The sequence below is a fragment of the Marmota monax genome, unplaced genomic scaffold, assembly GCF_021218885.2.
Source record: "Marmota monax isolate L192 unplaced genomic scaffold, Marmota_monax_Labrador192_F-V1.1 WCK01_AAM20220418_F8-fsc00018, whole genome shotgun sequence".
Lineage (NCBI taxonomy): Eukaryota > Metazoa > Chordata > Mammalia > Rodentia > Sciuridae > Marmota > Marmota monax.
Window position 1 is genome coordinate 6,497,486 of NW_026692201.1, and position 22,117 is coordinate 6,519,602.

At 35.1% G+C, this 22,117-nt stretch overlaps 1 protein-coding gene and 2 pseudogenes across 3 annotated transcripts in view; 1 reads left to right on the top strand and 2 right to left on the bottom strand.

The window, feature by feature from the left end:
• Scamp1 (secretory carrier membrane protein 1) overlaps nt 1–22,117 on the top strand; it is a 103,832-nt gene that overhangs the window by 46,462 nt on the left and 35,253 nt on the right. For all 3 annotated transcript variants that reach the window (XM_046427575.2, XM_046427573.2, XM_058574286.1), the window contains 3 exons: nt 16,274–16,372; nt 17,732–17,840; nt 20,066–20,194. In XM_046427575.2, the coding sequence (XP_046283531.1) occupies nt 16,274–16,372; nt 17,732–17,840; nt 20,066–20,194 (337 nt within the window). The remainder of the gene's footprint in view (nt 1–16,273; nt 16,373–17,731; nt 17,841–20,065; nt 20,195–22,117) is intronic.
• On the bottom strand, nt 2,222–3,057 carry LOC124080526 (large ribosomal subunit protein eL6-like; annotated as a pseudogene).
• On the bottom strand, nt 8,793–11,507 carry LOC124080533 (large ribosomal subunit protein uL30-like; annotated as a pseudogene).

Consider the following 22,117-nt stretch of genomic DNA (forward strand, 5'->3'; position numbering starts at 1 on the left):
CATTCAAGCTGCTGATTTTTTTCTTAGGGACTTTTCCATTTATGTTAGAGATGTGATTCAGTAGTTTTCTTGTAGTTTCTCTCTGGTTTGATGTTTGTATAGTGCTGGCCTCAAAATGAGTTAGGATATAATTCTTCTGCTCCTGTCTTTTGTTAGGTAGTTTGTCACAGTGACAGAAATCTAAGATCGACAACTTAAAGGAGAAAAGGTTTGTTTGGGTTACATTTTCAGAAGTTACTTGACCCTGTTCCTTTAGGCCTATGGGGAGTGCACTGTGGAGAAGTCTGTTCATCTTATTGTGGTCAGGGAGCATAGAGGAGAGGAGAGTCCAGGGTCCCAGTGGCTACTTCAAGGGTATGTTCCCAACTTTCTTACACTAGGACCCACCCCTAAAGTTTCCATCACCTTTAAAACAAAGACCTTTGGGAGACCACAAACTGGCAACCAAGCCTCTGGGGGACACTCCAGTTCCAAACTATAGCACATCATGTGAAAACCATTTTAGAGAATTAATAAAATTTGTTCTTTAAATGAATTTGCTAGTGAACCTGTCTGGGCCTGGTGCTTTCTGTTTTGGAAGCTTATTATTTATTTAGTCTCTTAGGTATAAGCCTATTCAGATTGTCTAATTCTTTTTATGTAAGTTCCAGCAAATTGTGTCCTTCAAGGAACTGGTCCATTTCTTCTAGGGTATCAAATTTGTGGGCATGGATTGTTCATAATATTCCCTGATTATCTGATTATCCTTTGATTGTCCACAGGACCTCAATGATATCCTTTTTTTGATTTTTAATTCCATTGATTTTATCCTCTTTTATTCTTAGTTAGCCTACCTAGAGACTTACTAATTTTATTGATCTTTTTAAAGAATCAAGTTTTGATTTTCTATTGGTTTCCTATTTTTAATTTCATGAATTTCTGCTCTTTTTTCTTTTGTTAATTTTAGATTTAATTTGTTCTTCTTTTGAAGTTTCCTAAGATGGAAACTTATATTATTGATTTTATAGCTTCCTTTTTTTCTGGTATAGGAATTCAGCACTGTACATTTCCCTCTAACTACTGTATCACTGTGTCTGACACATTTTGATAAGTGGTGTTTTTACTTTATTTAGTTCAAAATATTTTAAAATTTTTCTTCATATTCCTTCTTTGACCCATGTGTTGTGATAAACTTTGTTATGTAATCTCCATGTATTTTGGGATTTTCTAGTTATCTTTCTGTTATTAATTTCTAGTTTAATTCACTTGTGAACTGAGGATAGTCATTGCATGATTTCTTTTACATTTGTAAAGGGGTGTTTTATGTCACAAAATGTGGCTTATCTTGGTCAGTGTTCCATGTGAAATTGAGGAGAATGCATTCGGTTGTTTAGTGAAGTACTTGATAGATATCAGCTATATCCAGTTGATTGATGGTGTTGAGTCAACAATGTTCCTAATGATTTTTTTGCTTGATGGATCACTCCATTTTTGATTAGAGAGATATTGAAGTCTCTAATCACATTAGTGGATTTATTTAATTCTTCTTACAGTTCTATTAGTATTGCTTCATGTAGCTTGATGCTTTGTATTTAGGTACATGTATATTAAAGATTGTTATGTCTCCTTGGAGAATTGACCCATTTATCATTATGTAATATACTATTTTTTATCTCTGATAACTTTCCTGGCTTTGAAATTTGCTCTTTGTGAAACTAATGTTACTACTCTTGCATTGTTTTATTTTTAAATTTCTTTTACATGTTGATGGACCTTTATTTTATTCATTTATTTATACGTGGTGCTGAGAATTGAACCCAATACCTTTCATATGCTGAGCCAAACCCCCAGCTGTCTTGCATTCTTTTGATTAGGTTAGCATGGTATATTTTTCTCTATCTACATAAACATTTTTTTTTGGTGGTACGAGTGATGGAATCCAGGATCTCGTGCATGTTAGAAAAGCATTCTACCATTGATCTGCATCCCCACTCCTTTTTAGTTTGAGACAGTGCCTCCCTAACTTGCTCAGGCTGGCTTTGAAAACCTGTGATCCTCCTGCGTAAGCCTCCTGAGTCACTGGGATTACAGGCATGAGCCACCATACACATCTTTAACTACTTTTAATTTATATATTTGTATTTAAAGTAAGTTTGTTATAGAAAACATTATGGTTGGGTCTTGTTTTGTTTTTGTTTTAAGTGTACCAATCATTTAATTCAGTTCTTGGTAAGAAATAAATTTAAAACTCCAATTTGTGTGTATATATTTCATTTGTTAGAGTAAAAACAGATTACATATAGCCTTGGAGCCAAAGAGTAGCTTTGATTTTTGGTAGAATTTGTGAGTCCACAGCTATCTGATTAACCTTGCACTGCTATAAAGCTCATGTTTCTCTTTTTCCATATGGAAGATCTCACTTTCCTGGCATCTCAGCTTCTATAAATGCTGCTTCTTGAAATAAGCATCAGTGAAGTGTTTTGGTATTTACGCACTACTGATGTCAGCTTTTGTGGAGGTAGCAATGACAAATTTCTGGTGTATTATCTGCAGAAGAATTCAGTTGAGGGATACAGGTCCAGTCATAAGTAGCAACTCGGAGCTCAACTGCTTCAGGAAAACCACTATCCTGCCTCTGTGGCCCCAGCAAGGATGAACAGGAAGGATCCAGAAGGAATGCTAGCTTCTAGTTTTCTCCTGTCTGGCTGAAGGGGTGTTTGCTTTGGCCCAACAGCTCTGGAGGCACATTCTTCAGTAGACAAATATGTAGGCACTTTGCAAAGCTTTATCACCTAGGTATCATCATCCTTGTCACCACCAAATGGTTTTGTGACAGGAATGAGAAATTTCTCCTTTGGATTTAAGCAGTTAAGTGCTGCCTCTTGTAGATGTCCTTTCTGGAATACACACCACATTGGTAATATCTGCCAGTTCCTCTAAGGATGAGGTTTCAACTGCAATGGGGTTTCCCCTTCTTGTCATTTTAGCCTGGAGGTCATCCTTTTTAACCTTACTACTGGCATCAACCTTCTTGGCTTGGGGTTTCTCCTCTTTGCTATCCAGATTTTCCTTCTTCATTTTACAAGATGGAAAAAAACGGGTGTTATTGTTTTTGATCTATTCTGAAAAGTTCTGTGTTTTAATTGGTGCACATAGATTATTGATGTTCAAAGTGATTATTTATGCTGTTGAATTAATATTACCATATTGGTTACTTTGTTGTCCTTATTTTTTGTTCCTATTTTTGTCTTCTAGATGTTTTAGATTGAGCATACTATATGATTCTGTTTTCTCTCCTTTCTTAACATATCAGATATACAACTTGTTTTTGTCTTCTTTTTAACTTTCCTTATTCTAGAGGGTGTTTTTTTTCCCTTTTTTTTTTTTTAAACTTTGCTTGTCCTAGAGTTCCCACTATACATTTACAACAAATCCAAACCCACATACAAATAACTGCATACTACTTCATGAGTAACTGATAAAACAAAATAACCCATTTTTTCCTCCCATCATTTCAATTTTATATATGCATATATAAGAATATCTAATCAAATACATTGTTGTTATTATTTTGAACCAACTTTTTTTTGCTAGATCAATTAAGTATAAAAGTTATGTTATCTTCATCTCTTTCTTCTTAGATGCCCTACTGCTATTACATATACCTAAGTTTCTGACCTATATCATTTTTCTTTTCTCCAAAGAACTTCTTTAACAGTTTTTGCAGGCAGATATACTAGTAGTTAATTCCCTCAATTTTTGTACCTGTGAAAATTTTTATATCCTTCAGTTTTGAAGCTGAATTTTACAGAGTACAGAATTCTAGGCTGGTGAGGGGTTTCCCCCCTCTTAATTCTTTAAACATTTGTTCCAATCTCCTCTTCATTACTTGGTTTCTTAGAAGTCAAGTACAATTCTTATCTCTATTACTCTATAGGTAAGGTGTTTTTCCCTCCGGGTTTTGGAATTTTTCTTCAACTTTGTTTATCTGTAGTTTCTGCTTCAGTGTGGGTTTTTTTGGCATTTATTCTGCTTAGTGTTCTTGAGCTTCCTGGATTTGTAGTTGATATCTGACATTAACCTGAAAACATTCTGTCATTTTTTTTTCAGACATTTCTTCCCCATCCTTTGTATGTTTCTTCTCCTTCTGATATTTTCATTGTATATTATACTTTTTGTGTTTGTTTCACAGTCTTTAGATCATCTCTTTTGTCTTTTGCTTTCTAGTTTGGGAAGTTTCTATTGTTATATCCTTAACCTCAGAGATTCTCTTCTCATCTGTATCCTGTCTACTAATAAGTCCATCAAAGATATCCTTTATTTCTGCTACAGTGGCTTTGATCCTGGCATTTCTCTTTAGTTCTTGCTCAGGCTTTCCATCTCCTTGCTTACATTGTCCATATATTCTCATATGGTATCTACTTTATCCCTTATAGGCCTTAGCGCATTAGTCATATTTACTTTGATTCCTGTTTTGATAATTCAGCATCTCTGCTTTGTCTGAAGTTTCTTCAACTTCTGTCCATGCTCCTTCAAATTGTCTTTTTATATGTCTTATAATTTTTTTCCCTAATATCCAGACATGAGGTACCAGATGAAATAATTGCTGTAAATAGTTCTTTAGTTATGTGGTGATAAGGTGTTGGGAAGTGTTCTGTAGTCCTGTTGATTAGGGCTGTCGTTTATTGAGTCTGTTCTATGAACTCCACAAGTGTTTTACTTCTCCTTTAGGTAGGACAGGATGGTTCAAGTAGGGGGAGTCTGACTCCTGTAGGTCAGTTAAGCATCAATAAAACCCCAGCAAGTTGGCATTGGTTTAATTGTTTCTCCCGAGGATAGTGCTTGTTAAGAACACTAGAGTGTTCTAGTATTTTTCAGAATGGTCACTTCCCTCTTTCCCCTGTGACAAGTACAAGGGGATTTTTCTGATATTTACTGTGAGAACAAAAGTATGGGTAGAGGGTCCTCCTATGATTGGGTCAACCGCAGAGCTGTCCACACTGAGCCTCCAGCAATTCATGAATTACACTACAGACTTTCCTACCCCAGTTCTGATTCCTCCTGCAGTTTTCTTAGAGGGCTTTTGCTCTGGCAAACCATTCTGCCCTATTCACTTGTCTGTTTTTCCAGTCTTGGAGCAGCAGTTTGCCCCATGTCCTCACCGCCCTTAAGGTGTCCAAGAAGAGTTGCTGATTTTTCAATTTGTTTATCTTTTTACTTGTTGGATTGGAATGGCAAATTCCAAACTTCTTATGTAGAACTGGAAATTGAAAGTCCCCTTTACTAACTTTTAATTTTTTTTCTTAGAGTAAATCATGACTCTGTAAAATAGTCTCTACACTGGTCCCTGACTGCTGTACTCCGGCTGGGTTAAATAAAGTGCCAGGTGCCATCTTGACTTGATTTCAGCCCTCAACACCTGATATCTCTTTGCTCTTCATCTCCTCATACCCTCTCCCTTTGTATTTCTGTCTAGCATACTGGTCTTTCTTGTATGTGCCTGGCTTTCTCCTGACTTTGTGTTGATCGTTCTTTCTGATTACATGGTCTTTCCCAATATCTGCAAGACTTTCTTCCGCATCTTCCTAAAGCCCCTGCTCAAATATTCCCCAACCACCTTTGTAAGATTATCCCCAATCAACTTGCACTCATGACCCATTTACCCTATTATGTTTTGTGATCTCTAAGATGCTGTACAATGTGTTTGTTTATTACATGAATGTTTATTTCTGCTACCTGTAAGCTCCATGAGAGTAGGGGTGTTTGCCTGTGTCATTCATTAATGTATCCCAAATTCCCATATCTGTTTGTAGTCCATTGTATTTGATCATGAATCATGAATATTTGATGAACATATGAATGAATGTGTGTGCTCATGCTTGTATTTCTTTTCTTTTTTATTTTTAGTTGTAGATGGATACAAGACCTTAATTTATGTTTGTGTGGTGCTGAGAATTGAACCCAGTGCCTTACACGTGCCAGGCAAGCACTCTGCCACTGAGCTTGTTTCTCTGTGTGTCTTTTTCTACTAGGAATCTCCCATCCATTGTTTCCCTTCTTTTCTCCTGTTATGCACATCCTCCTCCAAATAATTATTCTAGTTTTTTTAAAGCCTTGATTTAGAATGATTACCTATTCTACTATAATTGTCATCACCCTTAAAACCAAGGGAACCTGTGTTAAGCATAGCCACAGTTCAGAGGCTGTGAAAGAGTGAAATCTGCAAAAGGTTTCAGAATTCTTTTGATAGTTTCTTTAGGTAAAATAATTCAACTGTCGATTATAGTAGCTATTTTAGGGGGAATTTCTCAACACTTTGTTGCCTAAGAATCATCCTGGGAAGCTTGTTAAACGTGTTGTCTACAAAAAATGGGAAGTTATACTCCATGTATGTATGATATGTCAAAATACATTCTACTGTCATGCATAACTAAAAAGAACAAATACAAATTTGAAAATAATTTTTAAAAAGTTAGTTAGTTAAAAATGCAAATTCCTTTTTTTCAACCCCTAAAGTTCACTGCAGGGGGGCTCAGAGTCTGCATTTTTGGTAAATTCATAGGGTTTCTGATATAGGAGATCCATGAATACATAAGCATTCCTGTAGACTTAGGATTAAAAACAGGTATAAGAAAGAAGTTTTCTTGTAAGTGTTTAGAATGGGGTAGAAAACCAGGAAGGAGTTTGCTCATGTATGACAAAGATCAATTATGGACTTCCCATGCCTTGAAGAGATCCTGAATTTTCAGCCTTTTCTTTTTCTTTTTTTAATAAAACACCTTGGAATTTCCAGTACAGAGAGTTTGCTACCTTATAGAACAGTCCATCCACTATGTATAACTGTGACTATTATGCAGTTCTTAGTTTATTGAAGCAAGATATATTTGTGTGTCATTTTTATCTATTGGTCCTGGTTGAGTTCTGTACAGCCAACACAGGACCTGTAAATGTAATTCATATTAAAATATGAAAGAATTATAACCCTTTAACTTTCCCAGAGATGTTTTAAAATACAATCTCATTCTAATTTGTGAAGTCTGATTTGCATGGGAGAGGGATATGCAGCTTTGCTCTTTCAGACTTGGTTTTTCGTTCTGCCTCCAGAATCAGCTCCCCTATCCTTTTCCTGTTCTGTCCCAGTTTTGTCCTTTGTTTCTGTCCCTGCACCGTCTGCTTTTCTCAGTACAGGTTTGTCCAGGTATTGACAGAATAGTGGCAGACATGGTCCAGGTTGGTCAGGAGGAGAAGGGCTTCTCTTATTCTGGTACATCCAGTCGTGATGGAGTGTCGTCTTTCCTCCGCAGATAGGGTTTGTTTCGCTATCTGGAGTTTGAATGAATGTCAAATGACGATGCTATTTAGTGTCCAGTGAGACGGAGAGGTCTTCCTTCTTGTGTCTCAATTGTTGCTTATAGTAAAATTTCCTCCCTATTCTTAAAATAGAAGTTCCTTCATTGAGGGTTTACTGATGATAATTCTTTAGTATTTATTGTCACCTTGGTTCTGTGTATGTGTGTGAGAAGTATGATTTAATTCCTTTTGCATTGTAATGGTCACGACTGACACCCCAAAAATAAAATATAGCTTAAAAAGAGAAAAGCTTTACAGATTTATTTAATCAAAGTTTTATGTGACATGGGATCCTTCAGAAATGAAGACACAAAGACCTAGGGAAACTGTTTTTATGCTTAAGTTTGTTGGAAAATGGACATTTTGTAGAAATGTGATTGGACAAAGGGGTTTGATGCATTGATGATAGGCCTAGTTGAGTTTCCGGGGTCTATTTAGATTCTTCTTGGCCTCTCTGTGTAGCTTTCCTTTCTCCTGGATATGGATCATGACCTTCCTGGCGTGAGGGTGGAAAAGGGACAGAGTGACCTTTCTAGATTTTGTGGCTTGATTTGGAGAAGAAGAATGAGAGAAGGCCAGAGAGACCTTGCTCCTGAGGCCAATTTCCTCTAATTCAAAATATTGAGTGTGTCATGGTGCCATATGTTGAGGTAACATGTTTGTGAGCCCCAATTGTTCTCAAAAGTTTATCTGACTGAATTTACAGTTCTACATTGGTAGTCGTTTTCTCTAGTTTAAGACACTCTACTTGGGCTTCCATTGTCATATTGAGCAGCCAGCTCTTGGTCTTAGTGACATTCCTTTATGTGAAATGTTCTTTTTTCTCTTGCCATTTTAAGATTACTTGTTTTTAGGGTTTGTTATTTCACTATGATGTGTTTTGGTATTAAATTTTTTAAAAATGTGTGAAGTTTTCAGTCTGAGAATTAGTGTCCTCACATCCTGTTTGCACACTGATTCTTCATTCTCTGTTCCTTTCCTTTTGGATTCTGAATTGTATGTTAGATACTGTTACATGATCTTATCTCATAACTTCTAATATTTTCCAGTTTTTAATTTCTTCATGCTGCATTCTGTATAGTTTTCTTTAGCTATTTTCCCATTATTATTTCTTCATCTTTATGTAGTATGCAGTTTAACTTATTTATTAAATTTATGCTTTCGATTGCAGTTTTTGTTTTTAGAAGTTCCTTTTGTATCATTTGAAACTAGATCATTTTGAGAGTCTCGTTGTTTAGTCAAACTTTTATTAACATCTTTTATTTATTAAACATACCTATTTTATATTTGATCACTTCAGTATATTCCAGTCTTATTTTGTATTTGTTAACATCTGTTGGCCCTTTCTCAAAGTGGTTTGTTTCTTGTATGTTTAAATCACAAGTCAAAATGACTTAGACTTGATAAAAATTCTTTGTAATCTGTTCTTATTTTTATTTTAATGTTTTTAAATTTGAGGGCAGTTACTGCTGGCTGATGGCCAGATTACAAAAATACCATGCAAGATATTTTAGTTCATCCTTCTAATAGGTCTGTTGGCCTCATCTCTTCTGTTGCTGGCATCTCTGCCTTCTACAAAATGGATGGTCTTTTTCTTCATCCCACCTCATTTAGAAGATAATTTGAAGGGTCACAGGAAGTTGTTTGCTTCTTTGAAGCATTTTCCAACAGTACAAATCTCATGAATCAGATTCTTCATGCATATGATTCCATGCTTACCAGAAGATCAAACAATGAAAGCATGAATAACCCTTGAAGTATAGTCAAGGCAATCACTTCTTATTGATTTTTGCCATAGCCACACTTGTAGATCATCTCATTTACTGATTTCAGGTTATGGTATTCCCATGCAATATATGGTTACACAATCTTTAGCATGCTAATTGAAGCCCTGTTGCTCTTAACAAAGGTGCCATTGAAGATCAGGTGAAGAAGCTGGAACACCATGAACATTTGGGCTCATGCTATTGATATGCTGCTGATCCTGATGATAAATGCCAGTTTGGGTTCTTCAGGTACATAGAAGTTGCTATCTTTTCTTAACATCCTAGCAATTCGAATTTCAGTTTTATACATCTGCCTGTATTCCTTGTGGTAGTGCTTAGCTTTTTCATAGATATTCTTGCTTCCTCCTCAACTTTCAAAGCATGTTTGGGGCAAACTTCATTCTCAGATGCTTAATTTTCAGCTCTGTGAAAATTTCTTTGCCATTTCAATAGGGTTTTTAGCACAGCAGATACCTTATTTTTCTTCTTTTCTGTACCATATATGGTTCTATCCTGAAAAGAGGTAAATCCTGGTTTTAAAACATGTTCCTATACCTTTACAAGGTACCTAAGGTTCTTACAAACTGGGATTCTTTGTAATGATAGTTTAAGCTTAGAATAATTTTCATCTATGTGGATAGTAGGAATTCTGGTCCCAGATATGCAAGTTAGTAGGTTTATGATTAGGAATTAAAGAAGATTTCCTTCTTCTTCTATATTCAAAGTCAAAGACAAGGTATGCAAATATTCCCACCATTTCTCACCATTTGCTTTTTTCTTGCTCGTTCATGAGAATGGAGCTTATTAGGTAGTTCTGACTTTATGTGGGAATCTCAGATCTTTTATTGTTACCAATCAGTATTTTTTTTCCCCTCAGTTCTGGAAAAAATCACCAAAAGGCAAAGCATAGCTCTTTTTTATATTAGTTGCTCATTTTGGTGTTACCAGCTCTCAGCTCTTAATGTTACTGGCTCATTCAAGAGTTCTTTTTTTTAAAAAAAAAAAAATAATTTGTTCTTTTTTAGTTATACATGAGAGTAGAATCTATTTTGACATATTTATACAAACATTGAGTATATCTTATTCTAATTAGGCTCCCACTCTTGTGGATGTACACGATGTTGAGATTCACTGTGGTGTATTCATATATGTCCATAGGAAATTTATGTCTGACTCATTCTACTGTCATTTAAGAGTTTTTTTGCTCAATTCAAGATAGAAATCGCAAAGATGCAAGCAGTATCATCTGAACAAGGCTTTATTGGGACTTGGGACTTGTGCTCTAGCACAAGGGGGACAGTACACAAGGTATGGTCCTTGGATTACTTGCTGAGGACAAGAGGAGCAAAGATTATATAGACAAAAAGGGTGGGCTCATTCAGGCTCACAGTTCGGTGTTGCACAGGATCTCAGGATTTCTGTGCACAACTTGTCAGGACTTTGCTCTCTGTAGTACCTGGGTTTGCATCCCAGTGGTATTGAGTTCACAAAAGATATAGGTACTCATTACTGCTGTTCTGCTAAGATCATATATCTGTCAAGTTCAAGCCTGGGGAGGAGTCAGCAGCTCCTAAACTTGGTCATTGGTAGAATTTTTTTTTTTTTTTTAAAGCAGCTTGCTGGTTCAGTGGGAAACCTTCACCTGCTTACTCTTGTCTCTACTTTCCATCAGCTCCCATGCTTCATCTGCAGCTTATTAAACCCTAGTGATTTGTTTATTGGCATGCTTTCAAGACCCCTCTTTCTTGGATTTATAGTTTCTCCTACTTTCTGGTCTCCCAGGGTTTCTTATTAGTTTACTCATGTATTTACAATATTTTTAAAATAAATTTTGATCCAGTATTTTTATTTTTATTTTTAATATTTATTTTTTAGTGTAGTTGGACACAACACCTTTATTTCACTTGTTTATTTTTGTATGTGGTGCTGAAGATCAAACCCAGGGTCTCGCACGTGCGAGGCGAGCGCTCTACCGCTGAGCCACAACCCCAGCCCCAGTATTTTTAGATATTATATATCATGGGTTTCTATAAATGTGTGGTCTGCTGCTTTGTCAGAAATGGCAATCTTGAGTGGATTGTACTATTCATTCATTCATTCACTCATGTGCAGAAGTGAAAACTTGGAAAAGAATTAGGAACGATCATCATCTTTAATAATTATGGCAGGAGTCTTCCTCTAGAGTTGTACTTGGTTTGAGGTGGCTAATCAAGTGTGTTGTAGCTGAAGAAAATACTGCATCTCAACTGGACAGAGATTTAGCTAACATTTACAAGTGTAAAGAAATTGTGGAGATAATAGCTGTTAGATTAATAGCAGTGCTATTAGAGATTTGTTGTTCTTCAGCATTGCTGTCCTGCAAGCAGTTATAATCTCAAATGTATCAAATTACTAACTCTAACCCACCTTCATCCTTATCCATTGATTTATTTCACTTAATACCTCATTTGTTATTTAATAATAAAGTACTAACAGTAAGGTTTCTTCGGGGTGAGTTCCTGGGTAATTTCCTGAGGTATGCTACCAAATTGACTTCACCAGGCACTTTATTTAGTCAATGTTTCATTGTCACTGCTTATTAAACCAAGTGGGCAGGACTTTATGTTCACACTTTATCTAACTGGAGAACAGTTAGAACTGATTTATTTATTAAAGGGGATTTCAGGATTTTTTGGCTATTAATATGAGATACTGGGATGGGGAAAACAGGCAGGTGAAACAGAATTTATGATTCTTTTGGTAGCAATATTATAAAGGTGATTAAAATACAACAAAAGCAATTAATCCCACTACCCAGAAATAACCACTATGAATATTTTGATCTATTTTCACATTTTAAATGTTAGAATTATACTGTATATTCAGCTTTGTTTTATTTTATTTATTTTTATGTGGTGCTGAGGATTGAACCTAGCACCTCACACGTGCAAGGCAGGCGCTCTGCCACTAAGCTACAGCTCCAGCCCGTCAGCTTTGTTTTATAACTTATTATTTGTCCAAGCTTCCCCATTATATTAAATACTCTTTCAGAAATTTCTCTCTCTTTCTCTTTTTATGGGGCTGGGCGTGGAACCCAGGGTTTTGTGCTTGCTAGGCAAGCACGCTACCACTGCACTGCACACCCAGTTAGCCTTTAGAGCTTTTAAATAGCTGTATAATATACTCCCCTATGACTGAATCATAATTTATCTGACAATTTCCCTATTTTGGGGCTTTTGGATTGTTTCTAACTCCCCTTTAATAAATAAAGCTATAATTAGCATTCATGGTCTACTCATATTTGTGAATATCTTCAATTATCTCCTTGGGATATTTTTAAAAACCAGCTATTCATGGGACATTGGTATAAATGTTTCTGTGTCTCTTGATATACAGTGCCAAATTGTGCTTCAGGATTTTTATATGTGCTTGTTTATACTCCATGTAGAAGGATATTTGTTTTATTACATCTTTTCCAAAATGTAGCGATACTTCTGTAGTAATAATTTTAAAAGTAATCAGGTTAAATTTGCACTCCTTTGATTACTAATGAGGTTGCATTTTATGTTTACTTTCCTTTTTGTATTTAATAATCTGCATGTTAAACGGTGTTTCTAAAAACGCATTTTCCCCCAGTAACATATTTATCTATTCCTTACTAATTTTTTATGTGTTGTATGTATTGCTTATTATTTAGATTTTGCCTTTAAATCTTAGTTGTGAAATAATTTGTATCATCAAAGTAGTATACTTTCATGTAGTCAATTACCTTTTCATGGGGTAGAGTGCTTGCCTAGCACGTGTGAGGCACTGGGTTTGATCCTCAACACTGCATAAAAATAAATAAGTAAAATAAAGGTATTGTGTCCATCAACAGCTAAAACATTAAAAATAAAAAACTAAAAATCTTTTCATTGTGATTTCTCTCCCTTCATCTCTTGGAAATGTTTGGAATGGTTATTCTCTAGCCTAAGATCAAATAGTCATCTATACTCTATGTAACTTGTCTACTCCTACTGTCTTTCTTTTTTTACATTGGATTTTTAATCCATTTAGAATTTATTCTGCTGAGATACAGGGATTTGATTCCCCACTCCCAAATTTAAAGAACTGTCCCAATACCATTGGTTGATAGTCTTTTCTATTTCCACTGACTTGATAGGTTATCTTAGTTAATGCTTTAATTTTCATCTATTACCACCATTTTGAATGTACTGTATATTCCAGATTTTGGTATTGTTAGAGTTTACAATTTTCTGTCTCCTGATTTTTGAAATAATATGTCATTGGTTTTGCTTTTTTTTTTTTTTTTTTTAGTGTGGTCCTGGGGATTGAACCCAGGGTCTTGCACATGTTAGGCAAGAGCTCTGCCACCTAGCCCTTTGCACTTCTTGATTAGTAGGGAGGTTGGACATCTTTTCATATGCTTATTGGCTATTCCTGTTCAGATCTTTTGTCCATCTTTCTGTTAGCTTGCATTTGTATGGATTTGTTATAATAACTACAATCTGAAATTGCTACCAAGAACATATAAAAATTATGTGATTTTCCTAGTTTGTGATTTGACTTTGTTCAATTTCAAAATACTTGAATTTGTCAGTCTTTTGTAGTTTGTGTGTTTTCTAGGTTTTTTTTTTTTTTTGTACTGGGGATGGGTCACAGGGTGATTTACCATATATCCCCAGGTCTTTTTTATTTTATATTTTGAGACAGGGTCTTGCTAAGTTGCTTCGGCTGGCCTTGAACTTGCAATCCTCCTACTTCAACTTCTTAAGTCACTGTAATGACAAGTGTCCATCACTGTACCTGGCTAGTCTTATTAATGATGAGTAATTATTCTAGGCACCGTTTGAGGCATTTGAGATACACCATAAACAAAACACAAGATTTCTAGAGCTCACGTTCAAGAAGCTTTTGCTCTGAGTTTATAAAAATATTCACCTTTTTTTTCTCCTAAAAGTATGTAAGTTTTACTGTTTTACTTTTAGGTCATTGATCTACATTGGATTTATTTTTGTATGTAGTATGAAGTAAAAAATCTAGTTTTATTTTTCTATGTGATCATCTATTTATCCCAGTGCCACAGTCCGGCTGCAGCAAAATAACCGGGGGGGAGGGGGGGGGCGGGGGGGTGACGAACAACTTGTGTACATTGATACAGCAGGAGTGGGAGCCGTTTATTGTAGGACAGGAGGGGTATATATACATTCCACACAGCTTATCTTAATTAACATAAACTAGATACAGCAGTCAACCAATAAGGAATCTCCACACTTAATGGCTCCCTGGAGTTACTTCACAAACCACTCCCTATGGCAGAATGCCAGGCGCCATCTTGACTTGCTTACAGACTCTAACATCCCAGCACTATTTTTATTGATTAATAACATTATTTTTCCACTATTTAGTAGTGTTACCTCTGTTATGTGTCAAGTTTCTACATTTGAATGGGTTTGTTTCTGTACCTGTTTTGTATGTTGGTATATTTTTCTGTTCTTGTATCTATATCATATCCTTAATTAATGCAGCCTGGTAGTAAGCCTTGATATCATAGGTCCCCCCATTTTATTTTTCCATTATAATTGTTTGATCTGTTTTTAGTCTTTATTTTTCCATTCGCATTTTAGAATCAGCCATACTTTAGTTGTTATCTTTGATTATGACTGGCTTCCTTTTCAGGGTTGCTCTTTGCTGAGTTGGGGTAAAATCCTGTTACATTAGTGGTATTTTCCATTTTGAATGGTGCTGACCTTTCAACTTCTCTAGGTCCTGCCTGCCTGTTGTCCTCTCTCCCTCCCTGCCTCTTCCTTTTTGTGTCCTGCCTTCTCAAATTTCTGTCATCCTTCTTTCTTTTTTTATGGTCATTCTAAATAATTCTTTAAGAATGTGCTTTTTTTTTTTAACTTTAAAAATGTAGCTCAGTGATAGAATGCCTGCTTCACACACATGAGGCACTGGGTTCGATCCTCAGCACCACATAAAAAGAAATAAATAAAGATTGTATCATCTACAGCTTAAAAAAAAGTAGTATATGATGTACATGTTGGGAGAGGAAAACAATATACAAATATAATAAAACAAGAAGTGAACATCTCTGAAAACTGTTTCCTGGGTCTTCCAGATATTTTCTGAGTATGTATAAATCTGTGTTTATTTTAAAAAGATACTATGCATACTTCTCTGTAATTTCCTTTGCTTCATTAAGTATTTAAAAAGTCATTCTTCCATACTTTTATTCATCTTAATGTCTGCACTACATTAAGATATATGTATGGTAGGTAATTCAATTCCCAATTTATTTTGTATATACATATACATAATATATTTATTCATGGGGCTGGGGTTGTGGCTCAGTAGTAGGGCACTTGCCTAGCATATGTGAGACACTGGGTTAAATTCTCAGCACCACATATAAATAAATAAATTAAATAAAGGTCTATCAACAACTAAAAAAATATTTTAAATATATATTCATTCCTCAGTGTCTATACTTAAGGTATATACCATAATTTAATAATTCCCCATGGGCTCATAGATACCTGTGTACTTTTGGGTCTTGCAGCTGCTTTCAAATGCAGTTCATCTTTGTTGGCAAAGTGAAGGTCATGTAGTTTATTTTTTGATTCTCCATGCCTTCCCCCTTACTCTTCTCAAGGGGTCTTAGGGAGGTTCTACCAAGAGGTCTCCTATAGACTTTCCAAGACACAGGCATGGAGCTTTCTGAAAATGGAAGAATTGGCTGCAAACCTGAGTGTAGTTTTTTTTAAGAGATGGGATTTCACTGTGTTACCAGGCAGACCCCAAACTCCTGGGCTAAAGTAATCTTGCCTCAGCCTCCTGAGTAGGTATATACCTGAATACCCTGATACTCACTATCATTCTTTAGTTTGAGGCTGTCTGCTATACTGTAAAGAAATCCTTAAAAGATTTTTTTTTTAACATGTGGTTTCCTGGAGGAGAGTGTGTGTGGTACAGTGTTAAAGGTAGTAGGAAAATTGTAGAATTGAGAAGTGAATGAGTTTGAGAAATGGAGATGGAGAACTTAAGCATTTCTTTGCCATACACTCAAGGCTGAGAGGGCAGGGGACAAAGAGAGGCAGATCTTGGGATTTTGCTTTTTTATTAGTATTATAACTTTTGAAAGAAGTTTAAGTTGGATCTCTGTCTTATATAATTTGTCCTTTTCTTAATCTTCCTAGCCTCCACCAGGCAGTGTGAAAATGCCCAATGTACCCAATACACAGCCAGCAATAATGAAACCAACAGAGGAACATCCAGCTTATACACAGATTGCAAAGGTTAGTTTATGATATCTGTGAATTTACAGTAGAAATTATAGTATCAATAACATTTATAGTATCAATAATATATTGATACTGTAACATATTGAAATTATAGTATTAATAACATTTCAGAGCAAAGTAATTTTTTTGTACTGTTGCCGTCCTTATTTTTTAAAAAGAAATTTAATTTACTTTTGAGTCTGGATTAGCCATCTTGTCACAGCATGTACTCCCTCTTTCTCAGCCTGTAGCATTTGCTTTATTCCACTATTAGGAATTATTAGTATATCATCTTGGTGTACAATTTGTATAATGAAATTTTTCTTGCCTTTCGTCTCAATTTTTTAATACATTAAAATTCTTGCCAGGCTGGGGTTGTGTCTCAGTGGTAGAGTCCTTGCCTAGCATATGTGAGGCACTGGGTCCGATCCCCTGCATCACATAAAAATAAATAAGTAAAGGTATTGTGTAAATCTATAACTAAAAATATAAAAAACTTTTGCCATTATGGTAACAATGAGACTATAATATATACTGAGAAATGGAGTTACAGTGTATATTAAACAGAGGCTAGCAGGAGGAGGTAGAAGATGGCAAAAGTCCTAGAAAAATGGATGTAAATAAGTTGCGTGGCTTAATACACAAGCAGATGGAGTTTTTAGACTTGTTAAGCCTATTGTTTTTTCACCTTGGTGTCTTTTTATGTTTAAGGTATTATAAAATATTCCTACATTAGTAGGAGCCTTATATGTCATTTAACCTAGTTTATCAGAGCCAATTCAGTTGCTCCCCCATCTTTTTTTCTATTTGTCACTTTTCTTTAGTTGTTCCCTTTACCTCTGTTCTCACTTTCATTTAAGCACAAAGGTCACCTTGATTTCATTTTCCAGAATATCTGAAGACTGACTACTCAGTTACTGAGGGTTTTTTCCTGTCCTGTGGACTCAACATTCCCTTGGAGAGTTTTCATAACTGAAAGACCAGACTGGGCTACAGATCTCTATAATATTCTCTGAAATTGTAATCTTCCAACAAATTTCTGTATTTTGGAAGCACATTTGAATTAGTTTTTAAAAAACCTTTTATAGTAAAGGGGCTTGACTTTAGGGTCACTATGCTGCTACTGAGCTATTTTTCAAGCCTTTTTATTTTGGGGGGATAGCATCTCCTTGAGTTGCCAAGGCTGGCCTCAAGTTTGCAATCCTCCTGCCTCAGTCTCCTGAGGAGCTGGGATTATAGGCATGTACCACTGTACCTGGTTGAATTATATTTTTAGATTTCTAAGATGGTAGTAAGAGAGAAGGAGATAGCTTATAAATGATAGAATATTTTATACTCTGACTATCTATTCACATATTGATAATTTTTGTTTAGGAACATGCCTTGGCTCAAGCTGAACTTCTTAAGCGCCAAGAAGAACTAGAAAGAAAAGCTGCAGAATTAGATCGTCGAGAACGAGAAATGCAAAACCTCAGTCAACATGGTAGTATGCAGAGAAGTTTGAAATAAAAATATCTATCCCAGCTCTAGGTCATTTGGTTTGTGGATAAGATCCTGCCCTATTTTCCTGTTCTAGCAAGGAGATCAGACACAACAGATTGCCTACTTGATACTCTGTAGCTCTCTGATCCTAGCTAATTTGCATAGTCTTTTGATAGATTAGAACAAAGTTGGCCTCATCACAGAGAAAATGAATGCAATTTTGATACCTTTGGTTCATTCTCAGCCCAGGAGCCTTTGATTCTGCTCTTGGGCTCTCTGGGTCTATTGCACAGAGAAAATGAATGCAATTTTGATACCTTTGGTTCATTCTCAGCCCAGGAGCCTTTGATTCTGCTCTTGGGCTCTCTGGGTCTATTGAATCTTGTAAGTACTTTTGAGTGTGCCCCACATTTGATTCTTACTAGATATATTCAGTCCAGTTTCAAATTATTGGCTGCAATTCTCACAAGTACATTATCTTTGTCAAAATATGTTGGAAAAATATGTTTATGGCGACCCCAGGAAGCCCAGGGTATTTATATGATGCCAAAGAAAGAAATTTGCCATAACATTTTTTCAGGCTGTTACTACTAAGGATCACTTGAAGCGAGTATTTTAGGGGAAGCCAGCAATCTCTGGATAAGAAGGATTAAGGGAGCTGGGAAAGTCATTATTAGAATGCCTGGGGATGGAATAACACATTTAGGACAACAGTAATGAACAGAATTATTTCTTCCTTATTTCACAAAGTGTAGATCTAGGGCCTCATGAAGACATATTTATTCTGGGTCATCTTCTAGCTTGCAGCATCAGAGATGGCATCTACAGGAGAAATGAAAGGTTTAATGGGGATCAATGTTTCTAAAATATCTTTAACTAAAATTTGTCCTATTTTCTTAGCATCACTATAAAATGATTTCCAAGAGAGGTTTTAGGAAGGGAAGTAATTAACAAAGAGTAAGAAATAAACAGATTGGATTCTATTAGTACATTTTTCACCTATTAGTTCATATTTAATCCTTAGTACTATCCTGTGAAGGGTGGCACGATTGTTCTCATTTTACATTGATGAAGAAGTTAAGCCTTCAAGAGGTGAAGGTGCCTACACTGGCTTAGCCTGTAAGTGGTGAGGCACTTATGGTTCTGGAGCCTTGATCTTCACTCTGATTTTCTGCCACTTCTCAGATCGTATGAGACTGTTATGAGAAATGTCTAAACTGTACAAAATTTGAATATTATAACAACTGTAATTGAGGGAGCATGCTGGGGAGAATCAGAAGTAGGTCATGCTTTTTTCCATTATGAAAATTTTCCTGGTCTACAGATGTCTTTAGAACTTAATTTTTTTAAAAAAGTTGTGGGATGTGATATTTAAAATTGGAAAGTGATCTTTTGTTGATTATTTTTACCTTTTACTTTTATGTTTGACTTCCTGCTTTATTTTTAATTTTCCCTTGCCATTTCTTCAGTCTTATTTTTAATCTAATTTCTTTATATAGATACATTTTCTCTCCTTACAGTTCAAATTTTTTTATGTAGATTTTTGAGGATGCTATAATTTTCCCACTTCTTTCTTGTGATTTTTTTTCATATTTTCTCCCTGTTTTGTGGTTTTCTCACATATGTATTTTGGGTGGTGGTCTTTTAGCCAGACTTTGAGATTTCCAAATTTGATTCTTTGATGTTAGTTTCATGGAGTTAACAGTAGAAAACTTGAGGTTCAGTTTTCTACTGTTAACTCCATGGTGTCTATAGGAGAAATGAAAGGCTTAATGGGGATCAATGTTTCTAAAATACCTTTAACTAAAGGTCTTTCTTCTCCACAAGGGTTAGGAATTTTAGCAGAATTATAATGAATGATATAAGATGCTGAGAAAGAAATTGAAGTGGAAAAACTGGCTGGCCTTTCCATGATAGCCAAATTTTAGGGCAGAGTCACAGTGTATATACCAGTACTTTCTTTTTTGTGTCTGGTTTCTCCTGAGCATAAATGGTGCATGCTAAACATGATATGATGTGACACTGGAAAGCTATTTTACCATCTATTATTTTCTAAAATGATATTCTGAAAAAATTTTAAAAATGTAAAACGTGGCCTTCAAACTTATAGAAATGCAAAGATAGTGTTACATTTTAAAATGTAACATCTTTTAATAGGTTTCTTTACTATGAAACCAGTAAGAATAAAACATTTGATATAATTAACTTTTTGTTTTCAATTTACAGGCAGAAAAAATAATTGGCCACCTCTTCCTGACAATTTTCCTGTGGGACCTTGTTTCTATCAGGATTTTTCTGTAGATATTCCTGTAGAATTCCAAAAGACAGTAAAGCTTATGTACTACTTGTGGATGTGTGAGTATAAAACAAATTTTTTATTTGTTTAAAGTTTATATTTTTTGTTATTAAAAATGTATCGTATCAGAACTGATATATTGAGCATAGGATAGTAAACTGGTCTTTTTCTGTAGACCTTAATAATCATAATTTTCAGAATGAAATATCATATTTATATACTTAAAACTTGCACTGTATGTGGCAATAAGAGCCCTTGGCTGAGGATAACCTGTAAATTGAGAACTGGCTTTTGAGGAAAGGTTACCTTCTCTATCACATTGGTGGGATTTTGTAATGGTCCTTTTTCCTTCATGGAAAGAATCATAGACATGATTTGCTTTGAAAAAATCATGCATACTATTTTTATGCAGAAGAAGACGATTTAAATTCTTTTAAAAATAGGCATGATGGCTACTTTTTCAAAGGGACATAAAATATTATAATATTATAAACCATAATTTAAGTAATAGCTTTGGGCAGTTTACTTTTCATTTCAAGTGGTGTGAGTGCTTTTATTCTTGAAAGTACTTAAGCAATCCAGTTCATCTTATTGAATAGAACAGTAGCACAGACGTTTTAGGCTGTGATGCTCGCATTGCTTTGAGTGTAATTACAACTCATAGAATACTAAAATAAAATGTCAAGCTGTGAACAGTTTTGCTGTGTGTATACAGACTTCCCACTTACTCTGTTTTATTTTTATTCCAGACAGTAGTCTCAACCTCACTTGATATCATCATGTCAGTAGGGAAGCCAGCAGTTATGGCTTCTCACCTTTGTGACTGTGGGGGAGGCATGATTTTTAGGGTACACACTTAAAGAATGAAATTTGTGTTTTTACTTTATGATTAGTGAGACTTTTTTGCCATCCTAAATAGATTCTTCTTAGGAACACTCTTCACATAGGTGAAGTCATTTTGGAATATGAGAAGCAGTTCCTTCTGGATAATCCTTTTTTTAAATTTTAACTCTTAGAGGTTTCTTTTGAGATTTTCTTTTTGGCCTATATCTCTTGCTGAATCACCAGTATTGCTATTTTTTTTTAATATTTAAGGTGTGATTTCACACACATGCTAACCAATTCATTTAATCAAATATATATTATAGCTGCATATATATTTTATGTATGTATTTTTTTCAAATGGACAGAAATTGGCCTAGCATTTTGTAAGTTCTTTAACTTAACAAAAAGAATTTTTTTTCCTTTTTGATGAAAGGAGATAGAATTTTGTCTGAAGAAAATTATACAAGGTATTTAATAAATAGAGATTGAGTGGGGAAGATGATTAATTTCAACTAATAGTTGACTACCAATACTGATGGTTTCAATGCTGATATCTGTTTTGTCATCAAAATATATAATGTTCTGAATCTCTGAGAAATAATGTAATTGAGTATAGTTTCCCCCAATTCTGTTCAGTTGGTAGATATGTTAACTGGTATTCAAGAGGACTCAAAAATTCCGGTTGGGATTCTGTTTTGAAGAAGCATTATTTGGAACAAAATAATGTTTTGTTGGGATTCTGTTTTGAAGAAGCATTATTTGGAACAAAATAATATTTACTGCCAGCTTAGTAATATGCCTAAATTTTATAGAATTTAGGCTGTTTTAGGAAGTTATTTTCAAGAATTATCTACTATTGATGATTTGGGGTTGACTAATGCTTCTACTGTAATAATAATAATGATAGTGAAAGCCAATATTTGTGGATTTACTTTGTTCCAATCATAGTACTGATCTCTTATATACATTATCTTCTTAAGTCCTAACCACATTGTGAGTCAGGCACTATGTTATTTAGTTTTGTAAGTAGGGAAATTAAGCTTGGAGGATTTGAATCACTTGTCCAACATCACACAAGTAATGCTGAAGTTGGATAGCCAGACTGGAGCCCTGGGTCTAGGTTTCCATGTTATGCCATTTACAAGTACCAAAATAAA